Below are 24,051 nucleotides of genomic sequence, written 5' to 3'. Positions count from 1 at the left end.
AATTAAGTCATTGGTATAAATTATAAACAGAATTGGACCCAATATAGAGCCCTGTGGTAGGCCTCTTTTCGTTTTAACTGCCCTTGATTTGCACTGCACCAACTCCTCAGACTCAATACTGTTGACCTCTACAAACTGGTATCTGTTGCTAAGAAAATAATGTTTGACCCCGTACACCGTAGAGTTCTAATTTTTTCACCAGAGCTACGTGATTTATTATATCGAAAGCGGAACTTAGATCAAGAAAAATACCAGAAACTTTCTTTTTCTCATTTAGGGACACTACAATGTCGTCAATAAGTGTGTGCACTGCATCCTTCGTACCTCTATTTCTTTTATAACCAAATTGTCGTTCGTTTAAAATATTATTCCTTTCAAGATGTTTAATATATCTCAACCTTACTTAACAATACTGCATAGACACAAGCGACACCACTCATATCACGGATAGGTTAGTGGCTCCGTATGGAATTGATTAACCACATGGTATAAATCGTCTATAAAAAATATCGTAAAAGTGTACGTGAAATGCAAGGAAATGCGTGTCTTCGAGGAAATGGTTTTAGGTCACTGCTGCAATGTTTTGAAGTAATATTTTAGGCAGGAAATCGTTATTATTTTTTGTATCTATTTCGTACTCCTTACACAAGTTTTAATATGCTTATCACGTCTTCTTTGTAATGTAATATATTATATTAAACTACACAATATGATATACTTTACAACATGTTTGTAAAGTATATCATATTTAGGAAATGAAACTATTTTTTCGGATTTAAATCGCGTATATTTGTTTTTTCAAACAAACCAACGTTTCGGGCCCTTTACAGGTCCCATGGTCATGACTGACTGAGGTGGTATAGTCATCAACCAGTTATGTCTAATATTAATGCAAACTACTGCTACGTGTTAGATACACAGTGTGTCTCTAAGAAGCTACAGTATCAGATTCATTAGGGACACCGTGTTTTTCTAGGATGCGTTACGGATTAAATAACTCAAAGTTTTGGGTTTTAAGGCTCATAGTGGCACCGAAATTATTATGAGTAGGGTGTCTTTTACGGACACGACACTACCTATTCGTCATGTTACTTGATGTAATAAAAATGAAGGAAAATTGAGAGATTGAATGTTCAAATATCCATGGCGGCACGTACCCTATGACTTTAATGTCTAAGTTACGTATAGTCGTGATTTTTTTTGTATCTCTCGGTAATAATGAAGAAAAACATCGGGAAGAAACCTTTGGAAAACGTGTGTAACTCGTGCTCAGTATAGTATTAACTGCCTCCGTGGTCCCGTGTTCGATTCCCGGGCCTGAAGTAATATTTGTATGGCCTACATTTATTTATCTCGTAAGTTTGGATGTAATTTGTGGTTGTCTACCTATGTGTGTGTCAATGGTATCCGCGATACAGGTTTATCTAACATGGGGCTATGAGTGTTTGCGTTATTTTTATGCTCGTCACCTGATTTCCAGTTCGTAGAAAACAAAAAATAGGGTCATCGTTAGTGGGTGAAATTGATATTGATTGTTATCAACGGAAGTGTTATCAGTTATCACTTTGAACCAGTTACGCCTCATTGAAGAGTAAGATTAGTCCTTAGTAATTAAATATCCGTTTCCGTATTACACTATTTCTGTTTAATTGGATGACGTATATACATTACTCACGCTTTTGGATTCTCATTGAGGTAGGTAGACATTATTCATCGACAATTTTCACGATCCTAACAAATCTTTTGTCAGTCAAACCAGTTTACGCACTATATCCGATTCGTATTCATTCCGAATTCCAGATTATGCAAATCTAGAAAACTGGGATCCATTTCGGATGTCGCTTGTGCACTAAGTCCGATTAGAATACGAATATCGCTTGTACACCCAGAGATAAAATGATCCCTGTGACATTTCGGACCGTCATTTCTCAGATTCGAAACTAATACAAATGGGACGTAGTGCGCTAACACTCTTATAACATCACTGACAAGAAAAGAATGCATGTAGATTGCTTATCAAATAGCCTTTGTAAACACTTTCATCTGAATGTCAACGACTGAGACGCACTTATAGATTTCAATGTTCCATCACGCCATCTATTGGCAAAATCATTGGGTATAACAACGTGTCTTGAAGCATGTTTAAAAAGAATAAAAATCATGTTTCTAAGATTGTTAATTTAAAGTAATAAACGACTTCAATATTTAAAACAATAATGTAATAAATAGAATCAAAATGATAAAGTCTAAATAATAATTTAAGCAGTTACAAATTTTGCTTTTAACCCATTAAAAGTTACGGGTAGAGTAAAGATACTGGACTATAAGGATACCTCCATTTTATTTTATTTTAACTTATTGAAAGACCAGCGACTGTCTTACAGAATAAAAAACTGAAATAATGATGGAGAGCCAAATATAGGTCCTCACCGATAGACACACATTAAGTAAATGAACATTAAATTATAACTACACAACTACTAACTTATACTATATACATTTTCGCAACACATAGTAATTACCTACCCGCCAAAAAACACTACTAATAGGACGCTTCCCGATGCAACACTAGTGTTAAAAAGGTCAAAATCAACCTGCTTAGACAATACATAGAAGCTATTACTCGCACGTAAGAGATATGCATTCCACCGAAAATTCGTAAAGGCCATAGGTACGCACAGAAGTGAATTAAACCTAAGGAACTTTGTAGGGGCTCTAAGAGAAATCTTGGACACGAGTTCCGGGGAGTCCACGGCACCAGAAGCAATTTTTCACAAAAATACTAGGTCTGCTATCTGACGTCGTACTATATACTGATATACTGATACTTGAAACAAAAAGCACATGGAACTTGCCAACTTTATGTCTCTGGCTGACGGGCGCAGTGGTAATGCCTCACAGATCTGTGCGTACTGTACTTCACCATCATTATCATCAACCCTTTCACGAAGAATAATAAGAAGTATTAAATGAGTAGAACAACATAAAACTTTGTATTGATTTATTTGGAACTGGTACGAATCGAGCGTAGTGCGCAAGCACACTTACCCTTCAAAACCGGAACGCAGTAACGCTAACATTACTGCTTGGCGGCGGAAATCAGTAAGATGGCAGTACTTCCCTGGACGAGCTCCTTCACTAGGACTCCACTGCCACTAATGAGTGTAAATTGCTTAATGAACTCCAGGGCTTTGGTACTCATAGCACCTATAAGGAATCCCTAATGAATTTGAGACCATGTTATTTGGGTGATTGTTTGGTACATTATTACTCCATTGTATTTTTATAAATTGACATAGTTAAACAATAAGTCCAGTCATTCCTTCACGTCCTTGCAACTCCAGAGATATTTATTTATGTTTATATATTGGATTTTTTTGCTGATCTAAGTGGTTAGACTTTAGGAGCCGTTTGGTACATATAACTCGTGTTTTGATAGTTTTGTGGATTGCATCCTTTTTTGCTTAACTACGTCCAAATATGCGTGAGAGTTGGTATATTCTCAGCACAGAATCGTACGTTGATATTAAGCTCCCAATGAAATATGATGAAATATAATTTCAGCAATGCAATGACATCATTCCGCTGAGAGCGGATGCGGCTTATTTTTGTTTACATGATGCCGGCTTGCGATATGACGCATCCATTCTTTTTTTATTTAAAGATTTAAGTGTCGATTACGGCGGCGCTTTTTTAAGGTTTCGTTACGGTGTCATGAGCATTTTGAGCTTGACGTATCAAATGATAAACTATAGAAATATTTTTATGTAATAAAGAACCGACCTGAAAAGTTCGTGGTATCACATATATTGTATAGAGATTAAATATTTTCTTTAAATTTAAATGCGACCAACACTGGGGTACTTACTCTCTTTCCATCAAAAAACGAATTATAGAAATCGGTTCACAAATTCCGGAGAAATCGCGTAACACATCAAATCCTCATCCTTTTTTGGAGTCGGTTACAAACTATAAATAATATAAAAAAGTGTGTTCTCGCGCACATAGCGCACGTGTGTGGACATTAGTATCACAAAAAATATGTCGGTGTACCGTCGCGTACAGCAGTTTTGATTTTTATTGACAATTTCAATGGAAATTAATTATTTCCATCACAACAAATAAAATTTTGCTTTACAATTTTAGAATTACAAGAATAACGTAAATATTATAGCTTACATTATTATAATGTATTAAATATAATATATAATGCATTGTCAGATACGCCACTTCGTGATTTAATAACATATTATAATGCTTTCGCTAACGCCGTTCGGTTCCGGATCAGAAACAAAACCACACCATTTTTTTCTATATAAAAAAATAGGTCGCTACCGTTTTGACATACGCCTTTCAAGCAGAGGTCGTGGGTTCAAATCCGGGCTTGAATCTCTAAGTATTTCGAAATTTATATGCAAAATTTAATTTGAAATATACCATGAGCTTTTTGATGAAAGAAATCATTGTGAGGAAACTTGCATTTATATGCAAAGAAATTTAGTGATGTATATGAAATTCCTGCTTGGGAATTACAGCACTAAGGTTGATCAGAGCAGTGAAGATTTATTTGCGGACCGTTCGCGCGGAGCACCGGATCGAACTAACACATGCTGTGTTAGAACATCGTTGTACAGTGACGCGGATTGCTCCGTACGGAACACGTTGCTCGTCAACTCCGCACAAGCCCGTGCGTTTTTTGTCGGCGACTGTCTTCCGTGAATATCCGCGCTAAATTAAATGCTCAATTGTGAGCACTGCGGATTCTACGCATGCGGATGTCACGCAGGCGGACATTCCGTATGGACCGTAAGCACAGCTGTGAAACCAGCCTAAGAGCTCTCTCATTGTGAGAGGAGGTCTGTATCCAACAGTGGGACTTTATATACTATGGAACATTATGTTGTATAAAGTAAAGAAAACTAAAAGAAGGACGGCAGCGTTCCCGTAAGTACTAGATTTTGATCACCAAAAAGACGGTGATTACGGTTTTTAGACAAGCCCATGGGTAATTTTTTTTTATATCAAGTGACGAGACGAGGAAGTAGTGTGACTGGTGGTAAGCGACACGCCTGTCCATAACAGTTGCAGTGCCGGTCTGAGCTTTAAATCGCAAAGACACTGCCATGCCACTGCGCCCGTAACCCAGAAACATAAAGTTGATATGAATATGAATCCCTTAATCCTGTACTTTCACTTTCATCATCCAGGCAACCAGAAAACATCCAGATGAGCATCACATTGCTTAAGTTCATCTTAAACTCGACACATTGACAAATTTGGTTCAAATAACAAGCACATGGGACTTGTGACCTTATGTCTCAGGGTGACGGGCGCAGTAGCAGTGCCCGCAAGATCTTCGCAATCTAAAGCTCTAAGTGATACTGCAACAGTTGTGGACAGGCGTGTCGCTTACCACCAGGTCCACAACTTGTTCGCTCCGTCATTTGGTATTATATTAAAAAAAATATGTAGGGTTATAGAAACAGATATTATTTTTACATACACCCTGAGACGTATACTTTTGCATTAAAATTAGGACAATCCACTATAGAATTGTATGATTTTATATAAGAAAATGAGTTATGAAAATGATTTAGTGTTATGCTATAACAAGATGCTTATGTTATCATCGAGCCTATTGTATTTTCAATAGAATTGAAATTAGATCAAATTCATTCACAAATCATAATAATCCTTTTAAAATATTCATGTCAAGAACGAAACACCAAAACAAATGTGTTAAAAGCCAAAGTAGGGTAACAAAGCAAATACAGACGCTATTTGGACGTGATACACCTGTTCGAGATATTTCCTTTGCCCTTGGTACAAGTTAAAGGAAGGTGTAAGTTAATTGCATTGTACGGAGAACGGCACACCAGACTACACATTTTTACAATATTTTTATTAACATTCATAATCAAATAATCTTTATGTCATAGGTAAGAAAATTACCATTGAAACATTGAAACGCAGATTCCCATGAGAAGAATGAGCCAGAAAATCTAGGGGTTGCTCTTTGTAAATAAATATTTTTGACGACCTCGTAATTGGTCAAAAACGCTGAAACATTGTTTATTTCTTACAAAAAGTATAAATATGAATTTTCAGATCCCTTACTTGAGAGATGATTGGTTCTCCACACAAACTTTCATACCCTATTTCACCCCTTTGAGATTCATTTTTGTGACGAAAAATAGCCTATGTCCTTGTCCTGGATTCCATCCATCTTGATACCAAAATTTATTAAAATTGGTCCCGTGGTTTAGACGGAACAGACTGTGCTACTTTCGCATTTCGATACTTCCAATGAACACTACGCCATCTTTATTTTTTGTTTTTCTGTTTTTTTTTGTGAACAGCTATATTTATTTACTAATGTTATGTTCACCGAACTATGTAAAAAAAGAAACGGAAAACAAAATTCGAAAAAAAACAAAAAAACTAATTTTGCAAAAAAGGAAACAACAAACAAAATAAAAACAGAACAGGTCCAAAAATTAAGTTGGTGTAGTGTTTATTGGAAGTATCGGTTTATAGTATTTACAGTACCGGCACGCTATGATGGCCGTTTTCACAGATTACAATAGTGAGCAATCTCAATTATTATAGAAAAAAACATAATCAAATGCGAGTCGCATCTATAAGTTTTTAGATTTATAACTAGTATTGCAAGGGGTAGCTGATTAAAAAGTTTTAATAAAACGAAAATAAAAATGTTTATTGGTTGTGCTGGCCAGTGATCCCATAAGTGGCGATCGTGTTAGATTTCATTTTTAAAATTTCGAATTTCGAAAAACAAATGCAGAGTTGTGTCGTAAAATGACACATTCCACAAATTTTACTGCACATCACTATTAACAACTGTGTACAGCAATTAGATCCTTCAACGTAGTTAAGCATCAATACGAAAATTGATAAGCGCACAAACGTCAAAACGGCCATCATAGCGTGTCGGTACTATAATTATACTTTGTATTATTTTCAAAAATCTTCTCTTCGTCATCGAATCAGAAATGAGGAGATCCGTAGAAAATGGAAAGTCACCGACATGGCTCAGATTGGCAAATTTAAATGGCAGTGGGCAGGGCACATAGCTCGTAGAACTGACGACCGTTGGGGCACAAAACTTCTCGAATGGATACCACGAACCGGAAGGCGTTTAGTGGGATGGCCCCCTGCTAGACGGACGGATGACCTGAGGTTGAGGATCGGCTGGTCTGGAAATCTTTGAGCGAGGCCTATTAACAGCAGTGGACGTCCTCCGGCTGACATGATGATGACGATCACAAAAATCTTACTAAAATTTTATTTCTAATATATATTTTGTGCCTTACACCAATCGAATATAATGTATGTAAATATTTGAACACTAACAAACAGTGTAAAAATACTAGAACGCTCACAAGATCAACAAAAGAGCAACTAGTTTCCTTGACATAGGTTATGGCCGGCTGCTGAAAGCAAACAAAGTGACTCTGCGTCCATGGTTGGTGAGGTAAACCTCATACCTTTTTTTAAATAAACACACGCTTGGGCTCAAGACGCCAATGACGACGTAATCGATATTGCGATGTATTTGTGTAAAAAGTGCCTTGAAAATGAAATGTTGTTGAACAGGAAATGAAACTATATAGGTAACTAATGTCTAATATTGATGCAAACCACCCTATTTTTCACTATCAGATCAATCAATATTAGACATAACTGATCGGGACCTGTAAAGGGCCCGAAACGTCGGTTTGTTTGAAAAAACAAATATACGCGATTTAAATCCGGAAAAATAGTTTCATTTCCTATGTGTAACAATCGCGAAAACCTAAGAACTCGATATGTTTTTGAATCTTCGAAGCAGTAGAGTATACGGTCATTCTCAAACTAGTGTTCACTACCTTATTTCCATGGCAAGTTTTATTATTTAAATATTCTCCATTGAATATCGACCTTGCAATTCCTGTGTATTCTCAGTACTACGGATTTCCATTACGATTAAATTTGTATGAAGATTGATTGAAGTGTATACAATGTAACGATTTTTTGTATCGATTTATTTCAATGCGATCTTCAAGCGAATCGATAGAATAGAAAAGTAAATTGTATCGTCCAGATAAGAAAGCAATAAACATTTTGTAATAAATTCGAAATAAACTCGATTAACAATAACTACTCAAAAATAAATTTCTCACTACTAGTAATAACGCAAACCCTGTGTCGCGGGTGCCATGGACACACACAAAGACAAGCACAAATTACACCCAAACTCACGAGAGAAATAAATGTAGGCCATACAAATATTTATCCCGGCCCGGGTTTCTCACCTGGAACCTCTGCGTGGCAGTCATAATAATAATAATAACGCTCACACTCAACATAGCCCCGCACTAGGGAAACCCTGTGTCGCGGGTGCCATGGACACACACATAGACAACCACAAATTACACCCAAACTCACGAGAGAAATAAATGTAGGCCATACAAATATTTCTCCCGGCCCGGGAATCGAACCTGGGACCTCTGCGTGGCAGTCCGGCATGGTAACCGTTCGGCCACAGAGGCAGATGGCGCCATGGCATAAAAAAGTCGTTAAAAACCATAATACAAAGATCTGCAACAAGCATAGTGTAGTTGGCATGGCGTCTGCCACGGTTTGCTAGAAGGAATTTTTTTAAAGTGTTAAATCTTTGTTATATTAATAATAAATACTCTGTTGTAAACTGTTTTTGCCCCCAATTTCGGGCGTTAATAGGTTTTAACCCGATTCAAACCTGGCATTAACTAAGCGCCGGCCTAAAACCCGGGCACTTTCCCATCTCTGATAATGGCTAATTCTCCTTTAGTTACAAAATTCTGTGTGCAGCAGCTGGGTGTTATAAAGTTTTTCCAAACGTTATTCTCTAATTTATAGGCACACACAAGTCTGTAGTTGGCTTACTGGCGTACCAATGACACGAATGTGTGAAGTAATTAGCATGTATACACGTAACGGGTATACCTATTACAGGGAAATGCGTATTGACCTTTATAATAGTTCAAAGTTACTCTTATAGACCGTTATATACTATTTAATTAACTATTTTTAACTTTAAACCGCTTATCTAAAACGAGAGCTACTTAAGCTAACCACTCCAGTTCAAATAAACTGAACGGTCAATAACATTTTAAGTTTAGATTTTTGAATAGCCATTGTTAAACCCTTAAATTTTAACTACTTTGTTTAACGGGTATTTTTTGTTATTTTTTTATGTTGGTTTATTTTTCTTACCGTATCAATGACATGACAACACTATAATCATAGTAAATATTACCTATTTTTGCCGCCAAGCAGTAAATTGACCATTACTGCGTTCTGGTTTAAAAGGGCAAGGGCGCTGATAAAATAACAAGCACATGGGACTGGTCAACTTATGTCTCAGGGTGACGGGTGCAGTGGCAGTGTCTATAAGATCTTTGTGATTTAAAGCTCTGAATGGCACTGCAACTGTTATAGTATAGATAGGCGTGTCTTGTCGTGTATTTAAAAAAAGAAAAAAGGTATAATAAAGACAAGGATGGTAACTCCAAACAAACATAGCAGAGCGGCTAGCATGTACGGACGCACACATTCGCATAATCTCGCGATGTACTCGCATTGCATTACGCTGATCGTCTGTCGTGCCTTTTATTGTTTAGTAGCAGTACAGCTCCTTCTGAAAGAGTTCGTCCTGCTACCTTACTACTTTTGCCGCCAAGCAGTAATGTGGACACTACTGCGTTCCGATTTTGAAGGGTAATGGTGCTGGTGAAATTACAGGCACATGGGACATGTCAATTTATGTGACAGGCGCAGTGGCAGTGGCCCTCAGATTTTTGCGATTTAAAGCTCTGGACAGGTGGTTAGCTTGACATCAGACGTACAACTTGTCCATCCTGTCACTTAATCTCATTAAAAAACCTCCCTGGAATACTATCCTTAAAGGCTGATTAAGAATGAACAAGTCTAATATAAGATAGAAAGATAGAAAGGGTCCAAAATTGCATTATAACTAATCGATGTGAAGTTGTACAATAAAGAAATGAAGATGATCTATGATTTATGCCGTCATCTCGTTTCAAGAACTTCGATGGGAACAATGAATAGAATAAACGTAAGAATAGTGAAGGAAAAGAAAATTCGAGAACGATTCAATATTTGAAAAATAAGTGGCCAGGAACTAGGAAAGAAGATGTAACACCCAAGCTCTAAGGAGAGAGTTCAGGCCAAAGCATATCATTCTCGCTCAATGCGAGTTGGTGACTTCACACAGTTTCTAAAGGTTGTAGACTTCCTCGTTGTGCAGGTTTCTTCACGATGGTTTCTTTCACCGTTCTTTTCGCTCCATTCGAATCCGAGAAATGACATTCCCAAATTTCTCAGGGATCATTTTCTCTCTAGGTGTACAAGCGATACTCGTATTTTCTCGGGTACTGAATGAATACGAATCAGTTCGTTATTAACCTGTCGTTATTAACCTGTCGTGTCGTTATTAACGGTCTTCCTACGAACTAAAACTCGAATATTTTCATATGATGAGCCTGGAAAGCCGAAGGGATAGATCGGATCTAGTCTTTCTATACAAGTTACTTCGAAACCAAATTGACTGTCCAGTCCTATTAAGTCAAATAATGATTAAAGTACCCCATAGATATCCACGATACCTTGTCCAACCATTATGCACACCTAATCGAAAAACTAAGTTCGGTATGAACTCACCCATATGCAGAATCGGTAACTTATATAATTTACATAGTAAACATTTGGATGTGCACGCAGACAGTTTTGCTTCATTTAAAAAAAATATTAAATCTAAATAGTATTAGAAGTAGGTTGTTATTTTGTCGAGTATTAGATAATAGATAAATATAATAAGTCCAATAGTTAAGGACACTTTTTTATGCATGTGGTGTTTACCTTTAAGTAGCTGTGCATTAAGCTTAAACCCAAAACAGAATGTACCTAATAATAAGTATAAATGTAACAGTTGTTGGTGAACCAATAAATAAATAAAATAAAAAAAAACCATTAAAAAATGTAAGTAACTTTACTTAGTTGTAGGTACATGGCCTCAAGGATTACCGTGATGGGTTGATTGTTATGTACGTACTTACCGTTGATTGTTGATACAAATATGCTGCAAAGCCAGTCAAGTGCATGAACCAATAATAGAAAGATATTATTTGAGCAGCTGTGCGAGATGATTCACACTGTATATACAGAAATAAATCTGTATACAGGGTGGCCACTTACTGTATCACTGACCACTTGTTTATACATATGGAGAAAAAATAGCTACTCTGTTTTGGAGGGGAGAAATTATTTACAGAAGCTAGGCACGGCGGACTTTATCCGTTCTAATTTGATGCAAGTACTTTGCATGTCGAGAGAGCTGTGGGCAAAGACCACCACGTTGTGGATCCCACCCAAATACAAGTGAAATGGTGCTCGTATAAGATCTTGGCCTGTAGCGGCATCAAATCGCGATGAGTGGACTATCCTGTGAAGCCTTTTTTACGCCTGTCCTTAACAGTTGCAGTGCCACTCAGAGCTTTAAATCGCAAAGATCTGAGGGGAACTTCCACTGCGCCCATCACCCTGAGACATAAGTTGACAAGTCCCATGTGCCTGTAATTTTACCAGCACCCGTACCCTTCAAAACCGGAACACAGTAATGCTGACATTACTGCTTGGCGGCAGAAATAGGTAAGGTGACAGTACTTCCCTGGACGAACTCTTTCACGCGGAGCTTTATTGCTACTAAAAAGCTACATAGAGCTAAATTTAAATCTTAAATGTAGGTAGATCTGAGCATTCTGTTGGTGGTTGGTTAGTTGCAATGTGCCCATTGTATATCCCACTACTATGCATGAGGGGGTAAGTGTACTCTGATCGCGGGTTACCTATCAATAGTCCGAAATGACATTTTCCAGAAATAACGTTTGGTCGAAATTTCATAACCTCGAAAGTAATTTTGAGAGGAAAATGTTTTTTCTTTTAAACCTGATTTCACCTAACCTTTTTTTTTTGACTGTGGGGAAATCTTTATGGAGACCCAGGGAGAGTCAGGGGTTATCTGGGGACTCTCCCTCTAGACTGAAGGGCCTACCCCACTAAAACCCCCCCGGGTTTCCCTCTCGCCGGTTGAGTCGGCGCCGTGGGATCGGTGAACATTCACCACGACGCCGCCCGGCCGCCCTAGCTTGCGCCAGGGCTCCCGCGCCAACGGAGGGGCGAGTTGGTTGTCTTCCGACCCGCCCCCCAGACGAGTGAGGCCGTGCAATGCAGGCTCCGGAGTCCCTGTCCAGAGCCCGCTGGCCTCACTAGGGGATCAGGCGAGCAGCGAACTGCCTTCGCCTTCTCCCCGTACGTCTGCGCCGAAGCGGGTGCGCGTCCGCCGCGTCCTCGCGCACCCGCTCCGCGGCCTCCTTTTGCGACATAACCTCTGCGCAAAAAGACGCCACCGCCTCCCAGGACTCCTCGCTACCGAGCATGGCGGCAACCACCCTCGGCAGCGAGAGGTCCTACCCTACAGTCCCCGTCAGAGTGCGGCGCTGCCCATCCCACCGGCTGCACACCTCTAGGGTGTCCAATTTCACCTAACATAACCGAACCTAATCGTGTCTTTGCGATAAACATTCAACATATCCTGAAAGAACAACTGTTTCGTTATAATTTGATTTTCGATGTTATGAAAATTCGAACAAACGTTATTTCGGACAAAAAAAATTACGACGGTGATAGGTTACCCTGATCACGCGATTGTTTGTTATTGGAGACTGATAACCTTCAATGTGTATACTCTGATCGCGATATCAGTTTCATCTACCATGTATTGTTTATTTTTGTCGCATCCGATCGCGCGATCTGAGTTGACTAAAACACACTTGCCTTTTATTTATTTCTGGTCATGCAAACTGATTACTCGGATGCATTACAAACTCGAGTTTCATTTTTATTTCATGATCCTACTCCCATAAGGCTGCGATTCTACCACTGATGTGGGATGTAGTTAGCCGGTGCGAGGATGTGTAGGAGAATGTGAAACGGTGTGCTGGTTTCCACCAAAGCTGTGCGAGGTAGTAAGGCGGTGCGAGGATCAATAGCGAAACTGTGAAACGATGTGTAGTTGAGCCGTGTGAGGATGAGTAGTGGACTCTTTTCAGCTGTGCGCAGGTGGGGTGCAGTGTGTGGGAGTGAGCGGAAGCGACGAGTTCGCTCGCGTATCTCGCACACAGTCCTCACTCGCATCCCTCGCACACAGTCCTCGCACTCATCTCTCGCTTTTTATTATGTACAAATACTTAATTCCGCTACGAGCTGCGCTATATGAGGCTGGGAATATGAAGTAATCCTATTGGTGGATTTTTCCTCGCACAGCGCCTCGCTACCTCACATATCTCTTGTGGAATCGCAGCCTAATCGAGATACTAATGCGCAGTGCTGGTATAAAAATATCAATATGTAAGTTACTAAATTTGACAAAAGGGAAATAGAATACTATTACAGTATTATAAAGACGCTGACGCTCGAATGACGCTAGTGTGGGGTGTCTCTAATTATTTTCAAATTATATTTTGCGACCTGTAGATTTGCCCAAAGAAGGCATTGATGTGCCCAACGGGCGCGAGTTAGCAACTTGCCCCATATGTCCTACGTCCTTGAGAGGCTCTACAACTACCTATAAACTTTTTACGTAAGGCGGGGCCTTAATCTAATGATATAAAATGCAATAGATCGTGACCACAGGACATAAATTACGTAATACCATAATTTACGTGGCCAATAAGCGAAATGACCTAATGGCAATCCATTAATTAGGGCAAGGTCTTTCGTTTTTGCGAGTAATAAACAGCTGAATTAATAGTTTCATTAGTATGAAAAGAAATTAAAAACTGTGTCGATCCACAAGTAAAGCTACCGTGTAGTGAAATTAATACATTCAATGAAATTAAAAATATTTATTCTCAAGCAAACACGGTAACAAAAGATATTATATAGTGTCATGAACACGTGTTGCACCAGGTATTGGCACGCAAATATTAATAATAATATCATGAAATTAAAATTATATAATTTGTCAAATAAGCAATGTCAAGTAAAATGAAGAAAATATGCCAATGAAGTGACAACAACAAAATCATAAAATAAACAATATCATAGAAGTATGAACAGCACAAATACAAACAAAATGTCAATTTCTGTTCATTTAAAAAAATCTTTGATGTCGTATAAACACAGATCACATAGCAAATCAAATAACTTTTTTTAAAACATTTTTATAGGTAAGTCTGCGATTATACATACAATGCTTTGCCTGCAGCAAACGCAGACTTATAAAAAACCTACTTATAAAAACATTTTTTATTTTTTTTATTTTTTTTTTTATACCTGACAGGCAAATGACTCCACTCCACCTGATGTTAAGTGGAAAGTGGTATCCAAACGCGAAGGAACCTAGTGCAGCGATGGAATCCTCACTGCACTAGCCGCCTCCACCCTGCATGGACATATCATAACAATTCCTATCAAAGCAAGTAGTCTTATGGGAAGGGCCAGCTAAGCACAGTCAAAGTCAAAGTCAAAGATTATTTATTCCATAGGTAAAATAAATTTACACTTGAAATCGTCACATTTAAGCTACTGCTCGTTCACTACGCTGACCTCCCTGAGAAGAACGAGCAAGAAACTCTAGGGATTGCTCTTTTCAAATAAACTTAAATGCTATGGAATACACTTTGAATCAAATTTGTGTGGATTCTGGAGCCATGTCGTCTTTCCATACATCTTCATCTAACACGTAGTCTTCAATTTTGTAATATGATTTTTCGAGGGAGTCAACCGTGACCATGGGACTTGTAAAGGGCCCGAAACGTCGGTTTGTTTGAAAAAACAAATATACGCGATTTAAATCCGGAAAAATAGTTTCATTCCTATTTTTAATGTAGTTTTTAAACTTAGGAAATGATAAACTTAATATATGCTCCGGAATCTTATTGTAAAAACGTATACAGTTCCCCATAAAAGAGTTGTTTACCTAGGTTAAACGAAATCGTGGTACCATGAGTAAGCGGTTTGGATATCCAGTTAAAAAAGTACATACTCCACGTTTCCTAGTAAATAAGACAATTTTTTTTTGACAAACATCCATACCTCAAATACAAAATACAAATACAAAATACATATACAAAATACATATACAAAATACAAATACAAATACAAAGAAGTACAAAGTACAAAGTACAAAGTGCAAAGTACAAAGTACAACTACAACTAAAGCACAAGCACAGGCCTTACCTACATTTTAAGCTACAAGCTTAATACATGGCGGGAAGCGTTAGAAGATTTAGAAGTCGTGCGATTGTTAGTAAACGACACGCCTATCCAATGCCACTTAATTTTGAATCGCCTGAGACATAAGTTGACAAGTCTCATGCGCCTGTAATTACATCTTTCGGACTATTCTACACCAGCACCTTACCCTTCAAAGGCTTTTTAGTAGCAGTAGATCTCCTTGTGAAAGAGCTCGTCCAGAAAAGCACTGCCATCGTACCTATTTCTGCCGCCAAGTATAAAGTGTTCCAGGTTTTAAGAGGGCTGGTGAAATTACAGGCACATGGGATTTGTCAACTTATGTCCCAGGGTGACGGGCGCAATGGCCTCTGATCTTAGCGATTTAAAGCTCTGAGTGGCACTGACAGGCGTGTTGTTTACCGTTAGGCGCACGACTTGTTCGTCCCGTCTCTCGATATTATAAAAAAAAGACGGAACTTAGTACTTCCCTGGACAAATCTGTCACAAGGGGCTCTACTGCTACTAGAATAAGGTTTAAGGCTATACTCACCGACTTACACAAATGTTCATTTTTGCAAAAATAAATAATATATATATTTAAAACGCTGTAGAAAATTCCAACAGACCAATTGTATGACTTTATTTAATGTGAGTTCTGAATTTGAACTGATCAATGGTGTTTATTCGAACAGTGAAATCCAGTACGAAATTCAAACTAACGAATCACACTCTAATGATAAAAGGCATGTGATTGGTCAACTTTGAATTCCATAATCAAGGGATTTATATTTCCAAACTTACTTAGTTACATAAACCTATGCCATGCATGTTAATGTTGATACATAATTAATTCTATTAAATAATGATAAGCATAGAACTGTGACATTTCAATATAATCCCACGGAAGTGTGTTCCAGTAATTATTGCCTAGAGTCCAACAATTAGTGCAATTGGACAAACGAACCGTACGCTGTTTTATAGACGTATGTTGTAGGTAGAGATAGAATTTAGACTTTAATCATAGTGCCTGAATGGTATTTGTTACGGTCCTTATCGCGATCCTTGCTTATATCCAAATGTTGCCAGAGTTTAAGACAATTTTCGTAACTCAAAAGGACTTAAATATTTACGAACGCCTCCATTTATGACAATAAAATTACTCAGAGATGACAGGAACAAAATGAAATCAATAAATTTTTAATTATAGCTTAATTTTTCATGAGCGAACTTCATTTATATCCGACTTCAATAAAGGAGGCGTTCTCAAATCGACTTTTTTTTGTGTCACGCGATTTACGAATTAATCCTTCTTTAAGGTAGGCAAACTAGGGGACGAATCCGGTTTCGCGAACTTTCCGGTAATCGATTTCAGTAAAATTTCGCAAATAGTATGTTGCAGACAAAAATGTAACTTTTCAGGTAACGAAATGTAATTTTGGACTCAAGAGCCCTGGCAACACTGCTATACCTGTTGGATGCTGATTGTGCTTTATGAGGTTTCTCGTCAACGAATATACAACTCACGGCAGGGTTTATTTCTCCTCTAGAAACTTTCAACCGCACTGGCTAATCCGGATAAGGGACTTCACGTGTTCAAATATTAAAACTTTTTTAAACTTCTTTTATGTCTAAAGCCCCATATTCAGACGATTCCTGGTTTCAATCAATCGTTTCGAGTTTGGTGGCAGTAAAACTCCTTATAAAAGAGTTCGTCTCGGGAAGTGTCTGCGACCCTACCGATTTCTGCCGCCAAGCAGTAATTTTAGCATTACGGCGGCGTACCGGATGTGAAGAGTAAAGTTTTTATTTTACTGTAAACCACTCTGCCATCGGCGACACTTTAAACGGTCCTCCAACGTACTCATAGCATACTTTGTCTCATGGTAGATACTATTTAAAAGCAGGAAATTTAACTGAAGGAAACTTTTTCTTTGGCGGAACTAGCTACCACCTGTCTAGTCAACGAAGGCTTCGATAAAACAATTACTGTCTTACATTAGCAGCACTAGAGCTTCTTGTAAAAGAGTTCGTCCAGGGAAGTACTGTCTTACCTTGCCTATTTCTGCCGCCAAGCAGTAGGTAATGTGAGCATTAATGGGCTCGGGTTTTGAAGGGTGCTGGTGAAATTACAGGCACATGGGACTTGTCAACTTATGTCTCAGGGTGACGGGCGCAGTGGCGGTGCCCCTAAGATCTTTGCGATTTAAAAGTCTACGTGGCACCTGCAAATGTTATAGATACGCGTGTCGCTTACCATCAGGCGCACGACTTATTCGTCTCGTCACAAAGTAGCTAAAAAAAGATAACATCTGCCTACTCCAATGGGAATCCGAAAGCGTGTTATGTATGTATGTTTTATGTATGTAAAACCAAATCGTTTAGAACAATACTTCAATTACTCAAGCCTAAAATTATTCTGTAAACTTATGTCTCAGAGTGACGGACGCCGGGGCAGTGCCCCTCAGATCTTTGCGTCTTAAAGCTCTGAGTGGCGCTGCAACTGTTTTGGACAGGCGTGTAGCTTACCATCAGATTCACGACCTGTGCATCCCGTGACTTGATATAATATTTATTTTTAACATTTCACTGTCTAATTATATTCTTTTTGTAATTCAAGAAGAAACGTTCAGAAGAATAAGAATATATAGTAATATGATTTGAGCCAGCGCTATAGTTTTATTCCAAAATACCTATAATCGTCAGTTTAACTGCTACTGGCATAGTGGAAACACCAAATAGGTCAGACTAGGTCAGACTTTGTTGGATCACGCTGGATTACATCTATTAACGGAGCTAAAAATTAGAGCAATTTGGCCTAGATATATAAAAGTTTTAGTTCAGGTCGATTTTCCGAGTTTAGCTAAAAATAACTTTATTTATCTTCCTCGCCACGATACCCTTTACTCGATCTTTCTATGAATTATATTCCCTTAATGCCATGTAAATCGTTAAAATTCATTCAACCATAATTAAACTCCATAATATTTAGCATCATTGGAATGACACATGTCAAAGTTTATAAACTAGTGATGGGACACGAACGATCAGAGAAATCTAGAATCAATTGTTAAAAAATATACCGACTGAATAAAAAATAATATATAAAATATTTTAATTATCAACCCGATAATTTATTAATAAGGTTTCCTTTAACCTCGAATAATACTGAATAGGCTTGACACCATTTTTTGTTAATTTTCAGGAAAATTTTCATAGAACGTAACCAAGAATTTATTTGTCCGAAATAACGTTTGTTCGAATTTTCATTACACCGAAAACCGAATTATAACGAAACAGTTGTTCTTTCAAGATATGTTGAATGTTTATCACAAAGACACGATTAGGTTCGGTTAAGTTTAAAAGAAAAAACATTTTCCTCTTAAAATTACTTTCGAGGTTATGAAATTTCGACCAAACGTTGTTTCTGGAAAATGTCATTTCGGACTACTGATAGGTAAAGATATACAGGTAATTTAAGTTTTTTCTATGTTATGTAGGTAGCAAACAAGTATACTTTCTCCTGATGGAAAGCGGTCACCGTATAACCCATGAACGCCTGCAACACCAGAGGCGTTATGAGCGCGTTGCCAATCCTTTAGGATCCTTTTCAAATGCCTTTTGAAAGATTCCATGTTGTATTCTTGCGGGAAAATTCCGATAGGGAAGAGTTCATTCCACACAACCTAATTCTACGTGCGAAAAAGCTCCTCGCACGTTGGGCATACAACGTAACGTAAAAATATACATAATTTCGTTAAGAAAGAAGATATCCATAATATTAACCTTAGAACTAAGTCCAAACTCATCGTAACACGTTTTCGTTTAACTAAGGTAAACGATTCTTTTATGGGGAACTGTAGGCGTTTTTACATCAAGATTCCGGAGCATATATTAAGTTTGCCATTTCCTAAGTTTAAAAGTATTTTAATTGAAAAGTCATATTACAAAATTGTAGACTACGTGTTAGATAAAGATGTATGGAAAAACAACGTGAGTCTAAATTCCACACAAATATGATTCAAGATGTATTCTATAGCATTCAAGTTTATTTGAAAAGAGCAATCCCTAGAGTTTCTTGCTCGTTCATCTCTGGGAGGTTAGCGTAGTGAACGAGCAGTAGCTTAATAAATGACATTTTCTTGTGTAGAAATTTTTACCTATGGAATAAATGGTTATTTTACTTTGACTTTGACTCTCAAACCGTACAGTACGAGATCGTTAAGGAAGTGAACCTTGACACGTTATTTCGTTAAAACACGTTGTATCAAAAGAAAATGTTATTTAACATTCCTGCAAACAAAATTACAACCATCTATATAACACATCCAATTGATAGTTTCAAATAAGTTAAGCTTAGTAAGTTGAACTAAGTAACTTTTCCATCTTTTAAAGTCATCCATATTGTAAAGGTATAGGTCTTGTGGTGAATATAAATTAGGTACATTATGGACAGGAGAAGACGGCGTGTCGAGGTGCGCGGGCGTGGAATATTGATTAACCTTCTATTATTGAACGATTGACTTGTTCAATTTTGGTTTTGAAATTTATATTTTACTTTCTAAAGTTCCCAACAAGTTTTCATAAAGTTGAAGTTTTGAAAATATTCTTAGTTCAAGGAAATAAACCAACGTCTAATGCCTGATGGAAATACTTACCACATAATGCATTAATTGACGTGACTATTCACTCTCGCTTGTTTACATGTCGAATAGATTATTTTAGATGCACTATTTACTTTTAATATTATATGTATATTATTTCATTTTCAACTAATAACTTTACTCAAAGTTGTTTCTTATATTTTTGCTAAAAATAACTTCCATATTTAGTCTCTTTCGTTGATTCTGTCGCCAAATCAACGCTTTAGGAACTTCTTCTTCTACTTTATAATGTTACAGCTCCATCAATACCGTCGATGATTCCACCAATGTCGAGTTAATGGACACACGCGTTTTTTATTCAAAATTTAACCGGTGAATTTCGACAGAAACGTACTCATGAACTTAGGCATACACCGAGTCAACACCCTTTCACTGTTGTGACAGAAATAGTTTATTTCCTTTTGTATTTAACGTGATGTGTGTCATGTTAATGAATAAAGTGTATATTTATCTATAAGCATCTACAATATTTGTTGCTGGTCACATATAAACAATCTTAAATTCCCATAGTTCTTCTTATATTCCCATAGTTCTTCTTATATTTACAACCTAAAGGCACTTTTGTACACATCAAATTTGTCTCATGTGTCTATCATTGGGTTACCTATCAGAAGTCTGAAATGATATTTTCTAGAAATATCGTTTGCTCGAATTTTCATAACCTCAAAAGTAATTTTGAGAGGAAAATGTTTTTTTTCTTTTAAACCTAACTTAACCTAACCCAACCGAACCTAATCGTGTCTTCGCGATAAACATCCAACATATCCTGAACGAACAACGGTTTCATTATAATTCGGATTAATGAAAATTCAAACAAACGTTATTTTGGAAAAAATAAATTCGAGTTTGCGATAGATTACCCTATCATTGCCCTGGCTATTGTTAACCTTCAATCTCTTACACCAGATTTTCTGGATTTAATATCCTAAAATGTGACAGAAGTCATAGAATTGCTAAGATTATTAATACAAAGGTCGAACACATAGAACAACTTCTTCGACCCGGTGGGACTTGGACTCACGACCATGCTGCACCGTAGCATTGCTCTTACCACTGAGCCACAGGTCAAGTTATCGAGTAGTCGAAATTCTCCTATGTGTTATAGATCTTTACTGCCTTTCGGCATTCGTCGCCGCTAGTGACATCTAGTGAGAAATTTTTGATAAAATTGTTCTAAAGTATCGTATGTGTAACCCACCACCATGTTTGCATGATTTTGTTATTTTGAGAAAGTCTTATTCATTGCATGCTCTATATTGTTTCAGAAGCCCGCCACGCGACCAAGCGTGAAGCGAGCGACTACGCAGAAGTTCCACAGAACGATGGAACGGAAGACGAAATGCTTAACGATTATGGCGGAGAACAGAATGATGCTGATGCAGGTTTGTTGTCCCAAATCATATAATTATTTATCCTTGTGCATGGATATAGAAGAAAAAAAAACTGATTGATCTATTTCCTTTAAAAATAATGTATTAATTCTCATTAATTGATAACGGATCGGTTCATTGATACTCTCTGCTGAAGTCCTAATGCACGTAGCTAGCGAGTCTCAGTCTTGCTCTATTATTTCCTTGGACCAAGGACTGAATACCAGCATATACTTTGATAATACAGTCTAATTTCTTAGGGTACTAGGATACTTGCGTTAGTACTCGTAACTGCCAATGCAACCCTTATTAATATCTAAAAAACTATAATCAATTCGGGTCCAATAAAAGTTGGGTTCACATATCTTCCAAGGCTTTTTGTGGAACTTCTCTAAATGCACACAAGACACCAAACGATAGAAGAGTTATTTCATCAACATCCAAGGCATTATAATTTAGGACATAGTCCACCAAGCTGGACTAATGGCGGGTCGAAGAATTTATAACTATCAGATCGTGACCTCTGAAGATATATAATAATTTTAATCCAATTAATCAAGTTATTTACAGCCTTTGGAGTCGAAGCTCCTGGCCCGTGGGATCCTGGTGACTATCATCTGTACAAAATTTTATCCAATACATTTATAGACTGTCTGGCAAACCCATTAGGGCCTGGCAGGTACCTTGCCCAACGCATTAGCATTGCTATGCAAAAGGGAACGCTGCTAACATCTTGAGCACCTAGTCTAATTATTTTATGAAATATTTTCCGATTAATCCAGTTCGACATTGAGAGCGTACTTATTCCATATGTAATAGAAGTGGATTTGTAGTGCAACGTTGCACTTGATGTGCCGTCAACTGTTTCATTGCCGCATATAGCTTGCTTGCATCCATCCATTTCGGTGCTTGGAGCATCCATTTTGGTGTTGTCAGAATATCAGCGCTGCAAACTTGTTAAGTTGGCAGCATTGTACTGTGCCGAAACCTTTTCTAACCTAACCGTCCTTTTCTTATTATATGTAATGCTGTGATGTAATATGTGGAATAAATGCTATAGCTATCTATCTATCTTAATTACAGGTGACGACGATGAGGAAGTAGTCAATGCTGAGATCGTGACGAAACCCAACCACTATAAACCAAATCTGGGTGATAATTTACGGCTCGAGTGCAAGACGCAGCCTTCAGGTAAATGTCTGACATTCATTTTCGATTACGACTGAGGATAACTTTGGATGTGGATCATCAAACCCGCAAAAAGACAAAAACGTTGATTTGTTTGAAAATACGAATACAAACTATAAAGTACTACCTCTAAGCCAGGTACTTTTACAGCAACCATTGCTGTAAAGGTACGTGGCTGAGTGAAGAAAAACATTCGTAGATTTCTCAGAGATGACGCTACGCCAAAAAACCGTTTAACTAAAAAACAAAGATCTGCAATAACGATATAGTTAAATTGTGAGGTCTTCTGATTCCTTACGTAGCTCAGTTGGGAGAGCGGTTAACCCTGGTCTTGCAAACAGGCGCTGGCTCGAATCCAGCGGGATCGAAAAAGTTTCTATCTGTGTTTATTCGATATTTGTCAATAATATATAGATAGCACAATAATGGAAAGTTTTCGTCTTAGCTGACATCTGCCTTCGTAAATGTTACACAAAAAAATAAAAATAAAAATAGAATTAAATTCCGCTACCTAGTGCTTCTTTGTAATTATGTCGTTACATCTATTTTAAATGCATATATATACATTATTGTTGTTCCATTGAAAAATCTTGAATCGAATACTCATGTGATCAAATTTAATAAATTCAAGCTAGCAGGAAGTTATTCGAAGCACGTTTTGGCGCCACCGGAAACGCGGCTTTTTATTGTGCAATGCATTAAATAATTTCTTGATTTATGGACAGGTATTTTGACTTTATTTCATAGAACGTGAACTTTCTAGATCTATTACCGGTTTTACGATTTACACCAGCAATCACTCGCAAATACTTTGTATTAATAACAAAACTAGTGAAGTTATTTCACAAAAAAAATCTCAATAATACATTTGATCAAAAAGCGACATCTAACATCAGCCGAGGCACCTGTAAAGGTACCGGCTGCGGTGAGAAGGTTTCAAAAATCTCTCACTAGATGTTGCTAGCGGCGACGAATGCCGAAACCAGTACAAAGATCTACAACAAAAAACATAGGAGAATTTCGAGAACTCGGTAACTTGACCTATGGCTCTGTTGGTAAGAGCAATGCTACGGTGCAGCATGATCTTGGGTTCAAGTCCCACCGGGTCGAAGAAAATATTATCTGTGTTCGATCTTTGTATTAATATGTCTGGAGTCCTTGTTTCATTAATTTATATATATAAATCTGTTGTATTTCAGAGAACGTGATTGTGAGCTGGACAAAAAATAAAGACGAAAAACTTTTCATTGGTTCCAAACAAGTGAAAGTTGATGCCATCAGATTTTCTCTGTAAGTAAAAATGAAATGAAGATACACGAATTAAAGATACACTAAATAATTGTCAGGGCAATTGTGGAATTTACTGACGTGAGAGTAGCCATTTGTAAAATTGGACCTGTTAAGAATGAGTTTTTTGAAATGACTTAAATACCATTAAATGAGCGTCGACCTGCTATTGCCATGGTAACCGAATGGTTGGACCTATCGCCTACCGTAGGTTCGAATCCGGCCTCGTATTCTGAGTTTTTCGA

At 37.6% G+C, this 24,051-nt stretch overlaps 1 protein-coding gene across 1 annotated transcript in view; it reads left to right on the top strand.

Moving 5' to 3' along the window:
- LOC113233663 (protein amalgam-like) overlaps positions 1-24,051 on the top strand; it is a 243,903-nt gene that overhangs the window by 201,203 nt on the left and 18,649 nt on the right. Inside the window, exons 2-4 of the mRNA XM_026468836.1 lie at positions 21,227-21,343; positions 22,415-22,522; positions 23,719-23,809. Of these exons, the coding sequence (XP_026324621.1) occupies positions 21,227-21,343; positions 22,415-22,522; positions 23,719-23,809 (316 nt within the window). The remainder of the gene's footprint in view (positions 1-21,226; positions 21,344-22,414; positions 22,523-23,718; positions 23,810-24,051) is intronic.

The sequence above is a fragment of the Hyposmocoma kahamanoa genome, unplaced genomic scaffold, assembly GCF_003589595.1.
Source record: "Hyposmocoma kahamanoa isolate Upper Pololo Valley unplaced genomic scaffold, ASM358959v1 79, whole genome shotgun sequence".
Lineage (NCBI taxonomy): Eukaryota > Metazoa > Arthropoda > Insecta > Lepidoptera > Cosmopterigidae > Hyposmocoma > Hyposmocoma kahamanoa.
The sequence above is the reverse complement of the archived record's forward strand: the minus strand, read 5'-3'. Positions and strand labels throughout refer to the sequence as shown.